General features: G+C 34.4%; 1 protein-coding gene across 2 annotated transcripts; it reads left to right on the forward strand.

Moving 5' to 3' along the window:
- Positions 1 to 514: 514 nt before the first annotated feature.
- LOC126298925 (uncharacterized) lies at positions 515 to 5,303 on the forward strand. 2 transcript variants are annotated; one of them, XM_049990476.1, is made up of 3 exons: positions 515 to 1,261; positions 2,661 to 2,906; positions 4,076 to 5,303. In XM_049990476.1, the coding sequence occupies exons 1-3, from the start codon at positions 601 to 603 to the stop codon at positions 4,093 to 4,095; spliced, it is 927 nt and encodes a 308-aa protein (XP_049846433.1). In that variant the 5' UTR covers positions 515 to 600; the 3' UTR covers positions 4,096 to 5,303. The 2 variants fall into 2 exon arrangements, with proteins under 2 accessions (XP_049846433.1, XP_049846434.1); XM_049990477.1 differs by having other exon boundaries at positions 518 to 1,261; positions 2,664 to 2,906.
- Positions 5,304 to 6,000: the final 697 nt, after the last annotated feature.

Genomic DNA, 6,000 nt, shown 5'->3' on the forward strand with positions numbered 1-6,000 from the left:
TCACTTGAGCCCTAAACATCATTTTAATGTTAGAATTTTCTCAAATGTTACTCTAATTAAAGTAAATCATCAGATGAAAATATTAATGTGTGCCATACTGTTTAATTTGATTTAAAATTAGAGAGAAGAAAGAATGTAAGTAAGCTGCATTAAAATGTCATTCATAGGACGATGACAATAAGCAGAGCGATTCAATAAATTACCAAAATAAAATAATTTTTCCTGCCTTATTAGTCGGTTTGCTGTTATGATCTGGAATATGTGACAAATCATTGGATTTGCTTTACTGTTGTGTAAGGATGCCCAGAAAATAAATTTTCATTCATTATTCTTTCTTTTATGAGCTAGAATGAAACAGGAGGGCGGACGTGGTTCCTCATGAGGCCACTACGCCTCACATGCCACCCCACTATCTAGCTTCCCCCACCACTGCACCGCGTCCCCACCCAGCTACGCCACCAATAGGAAGGCAGCTTGGCGCGCTCGTATTCTGCCTCGTCAGACGTTGGGCGCGTTTGTGTCGTTCCGTCGGTTTGTGAGTGAGCAGTTCGGTCCTGTCCGCGATCTTGTACTGTGCGGCGTCACACAGAGACCTTCAAAATGAATACTATAGTTTGTTTCTTCCAGTGGCTCCCGCATAATTACAACTACCGCGCTGGTGTCATGACCGTATTTAATATCGAGTCTCATGATCTCGTTTCTCTCAGAATAGACAGACGCAACAACACTGTAATCTTTAATGTAGCGTCTCAAGAAACCTTTAACCGTTTGTCACAGTTTTGTCGTGGTATTTTGTTTTTCCCTATACTAGGTCACTATATACTGGAGTGCTTTGCTTTGCCTGCAAGCCCCAGGTTGAGAGTGCTTAAACTGTCAGGTTTGTCAAGTCCTGATGTGATACATTCTCTGAATGGGTTTCTGTCCGAAATAGGGACAGTCTTGTATCAACGTCCTCTGAGATTCTCTGTTCCTTTATTATCAATCTATCGATCTGATTGTATCGGAGTGGTTTTACTTTCAAAAGAAAAAGCCGAGAACGAAACTAATTATGCCATTACCACACCTAGTATCTGTCGCAGTCCTGGAAATGGGCAAGAAAATCAGCAACCTGTGAGACCAGCGTCGTATGTACCAGTTGCCGGAACCAGTAGTGGAGGCACCACATACAACGTTCCGGCAGGAAACGCATCTTACGGCTTGCCGAGTAGCTACGGTGTTCCTGGATATTTATTCTACCACGGAATTGGAATACTACAACAAGGTATGAATGAGTCTCATCTTAACGCTTCCACTTTGTTACATTTACACTACGACAACTGTCTGTCACTTTGCTTTCATTTCGTAGCGTACCTTCCAGCAAATCAGCGTCTGATGCTGAATGGGCATCTTAAGTAGTCGCTTATTAATAGAACAATGAAGATGCGGGTAGTTATAGATACAAATACCTCTGAAAAATTGATTTAATGGCTCTGCTGAGTGAATACAGGCACGTAATTTCAAAACTTGTGGAACTCTCGTAACAGAGTACAGCCTTGGATAGACGTTGTGCAGATAACTTGCATGAATGTAATGGTCTTTCATGATCGAATGACGAACACTCGAGCTTAAGGCGACTTGTAGCTAAATTATATGCGGAAATTGACTAGTTTACTTTTATCACAATTTTTTTCTAAAGGTGTCATCATTTTAAAATAACTTTTATGATTTCTTAGTAAATTTGTCATTATTCTTTAAGGTAACATTTGGCTCGCCATTTCTGAAAGTTGAAAACAGGAAACTAAGCGATATCTTTGGCGTTGTTGCACTGTGTGATAGTCTGATTGATACGAGCCCACTGTGTAAGTCGATTATACAGACTTTATTGTCAGATTTAAAATTTATATCTCACAGAGAGAATTCAGGTACAAAACTGTAATTGGATACCGTCTTAATGTAAACATTGGTACTGTATATGCACAGAAATTTTATGAGCGAGGATATTTGGATTTTTGTAAAAAAAAGTAATGCACCGTGAAAGCCTGGGATAACGTGTCTTTGACTCATTTATGTGGTTCGTCCCTTATGTTCTTTTCTGGAATTATCTGAAGCTTAATGTCTTACTGATACATCTATATCGTTTTAACAAACATTTATTTTCATCCCACAGTAGAGTGGTACATCTTTGTTTTTGATCAGTTCATTCTTCATGAGAGTTGACAATTTCGCTAGATTTAAATTATTTACGTGTCAAGAAATGTAACTCCATGATAAAACATTGCCCTCTACCTAAAATAAGTATAATTTAAATCCATATCCTTGAATCATATTTCGGTTTCTGATTCGAGCCCAATTCTTTTGCATTTGAGATTGTTACGCTGTGGTAATGAGCTTTCTGTTAAGCCCTAACAATCTAAAGACAAAACATGGAGGTTTGAGATATTTCGGTAAGGCAGATTGGCTTGGATGTAAGCATAGGTAGGTTCCTGTATTCGTCTGGTTGGCTTTTTCTGTCTCAGCTCTGTGTCCTCGGAAGGCCATAAATTATGAAAGACCTAGCTGTATCATATTATGCTGTTCGCCAAAAAACAATTCCAATTCTTCCGCCAACTGATAGAACCTTGACTAAATAGAACTTGATGGCATGATCTCATAGCATTTATCAATTCTGAAATATGTTGCAGCAGATCCCTATCAGTACCAAGGAGTACGAATCAGCAACTTGCAAGCTAATGAGGCACATCCATACAGGCAGAACTCTAGATGGTACCGCAGTCAGTTTAACTATGGAGAGCATTCTGGTGCATCTGGTCTTTCCTACCCACCCCAGGTGCCAATACAGGACGAATACACTGTTCAGGAACCAACATCAACAGATGGAGAACCTACAGAGATGCCAGTAGAAGACCAAAATCAAGGAGCCTCATCAGGTGAGTGACAGCTTTGTAGATCATAGTGCTGTCTATGGACAATCATTCCCGATAGGCATCTAAATAAGAATTTCTATATGTCAGTGTGTGTCTAGCGTGGGCAATTCTGTATGAATGTGTGTGTGAGAGGTGGGGGGAGGGGGACTCTTATGCTTTCATATATCAGTGTAAATTCCATGTTAAAATTGCCTCAAAATTTTGCATTTTTAACAAATACAGAAAATAATTAGAAATCAAACACAACAAAAACATCATAAAGAACGTTTTGGGGTACTGATCACACATGTCTGCTGAATGATATTTGATAATGTGTAATGTACACATATTGTTTAATTGGTCAGAAAGCTTACAGCATTTGTGCTTGACTCCATTGTATCATGCGAAGCAAGTATAGAGTTAAATGTCACTTAAATTGTTTTTATGTGTGCCAAAGCCCTCAATAAGGCCTCAAGTACTTGTTGCTTGATGATCTCCAGTTAATGCAACTGGTATTGAATATTAAAACTTTTTTTAACTTCATTTACATATAGCTTACAGTATCAGGAGTTATGGCAGTGCAGTGTTGAACATGCATAAAACTGCAGAAAGTGTGCTTATACGTGTTGTTACTTCTTCAATAAATGCATATTTTAGTCTTCTAGTGCTTCAAGGTACAGTCAGATGAATGGAAAAAAAAACTGAAGTTCAGGGTGTATGATTCAGTACATGGCCTACAAAGTAGCAAGGCCTGTAAGTGGCCAATATTAGCTACAAACAGAACTACACCTGTCTTTCGTTCTACATCTTCAACCATTAATAGAATTTTGTCCCTTTTAATAGCTGTTAGTGACAGAATGTATTCAACCTTGCACTCTCTGCCATTCCTTGCTGAATTTTATGTTATATTAGTTAACATCACTTTCGCAATGTGATGTTACTAGTGTATAAATGAGTTATATCAAATTCTTTCAGTCAATTTTATTTTGATGTCAGACTGGATGTAGGTTAGGCAAACTTATCAGTTTCTTGAAAGTTTTAGGCATTAATTTCTTGCAAAATTTTATAGGCTTCAATGTTAGTCATTTCTGATAAAAAGAAAACCCCTTCTTCCTCCTCAATTTTTTACTTGTTATCTTTTGCTTGTTGTGGAACATCAAATAGTTATTTTATATTTTTGTTATGTTTTTCAGATGAACAGGAACAAGAATAAAGAATCTGCATGTTTATCAAGAAGTTTCATCAAAGTTTCTAAATATACAATGAAATACAAAGCATTCTAATTCAATAAGGGATACTCTATACAGACCATTTTGTTATCAAAAGCATAAATCCTTATTAAGCCAGTAATAGATACTCTGAATAATTGTTTGTTTACCTTAAAAACATCATTGCTTAGTAATTAACTTTGATTCCAAGTTGCAACAAAGCATGTAAAAAAAAACCTCTCTTATAGAATGATGTATAAGAAGAATTACAAAATTATTAATACTGAAATTAATTGTTACTCAATATTAATTGCTCAAAATACACAGTATACAGAGGAGAAAACGAAATTAGTTTTCATATGTGTAGCCTAAATATATTGATCTCATAGCATTTAGATGTAAAGTGTATCATATTTATGATATATAAAGACAATAATTTGATAATTTAATTTGCAAGTTTATTATTACATTATTAATTTCGCAGTACTCATACTAATAGTCCATTTATCTCATTTATGGATATTTATTAACTTAATTAGTGCATTGATTAATTGTTACCATGTTCAATAGAGTCATAATTTTGTGAATTTCCATATGAATATGAGGACTGAATCATTCTTCAGACAAACAAGCTGTGTTTATTAAGTGTTGTATTAATCTCAGTACTAAAGTTAAACTAATTCATAATGCATGTGGATTACCTTGTTATGTCCAGTTACCAATTTTGAGCAGAACACTGAGGTTTTATCACACATTTACTTGTGATAAGAAAGTGTATTTTAAGATTTGTGAAATAGCAATAGGAAATAAACTAGACAAACAGTTGTCTAAATTTATATATTCTTATAGTACCCATTGCTGTATTTAAGTTTTGTAACGAAATATTTTTATACATTTTGTAATGAATTAAAATTAAGCTTAATTACTATATGAATTTAATATTTACTATAATATTTTATGTGGCCAGATGTTATAGTTTTATGTACAAGACTGTCATACTAAACTATTTCCAATTGTCAATATCGTTGTGAATATCTGTGACATTTGGAACAAAAAATGTATAAATTGTAGAAGAAGACTTTTTTACAACTGACTACGAATGATACCAACATAAGAGTATGATCAATCTATAACACATTATTTCTATGTCTGTGCAAACTGTTTATTATTTGTAGGTTATATTTCAAAATAAAGATATACACTGTTGAAGTACCATATTAGTTTTATATCAAACCCCTTTAAAATATGTTTGTAAACAAAATAACTTAACAACTGACTTCCTCATATTTCAAGATTTGCCACAATGAAATGTAATAAAATGATAACAGATACATTTGTTGCTTAATTTTGAGATATTAAAGTACACATGTCACAGTAGATATTCAAGAAATTTCATTAAGGTGTACATAGGTCAGCATTAGAACAAACTGCAGTAGGATATACAGTAATGAAAAATGTGTGACTCGAGGATCATGATTTTATACCTCCCATTACTGAGAGTTCTATGAAACTTCCTGGCTCAGATTATATTTGTATATCGATTAAAAAATTACATTAAGATATTCACAAATGTAAAGTGTATCTACACAGTAGTTACGCAAGTCCTTTTTGAGAAAGATTTCTAGAATATTAAGAAGAAAACATTTTCTTTACAAATATAAAAGAGACATAGGAAAAGAGTAAGTGGAAAAAACCGTATTACATAGAAGTCACTAAATAAAACAAACTTCTAACAAGTTATTTATTCAGAAAATAGAGCCAATAAATAGCACTCTAGAGCAATTGCACTGGTTCTTCTAAATATACTAACAGTAATATGCACATACAGAGACAGTTAAACACCATTATTGCATCAAAGACAATTTTTAAAACTTTGTTGATTTTGTAAGGATATATCAAACTCGTTAATG

The sequence above is a fragment of the Schistocerca gregaria genome, chromosome X (genome assembly GCF_023897955.1).
Source record: "Schistocerca gregaria isolate iqSchGreg1 chromosome X, iqSchGreg1.2, whole genome shotgun sequence".
Classification (NCBI taxonomy): Eukaryota; Metazoa; Arthropoda; class Insecta; order Orthoptera; family Acrididae; genus Schistocerca; species Schistocerca gregaria.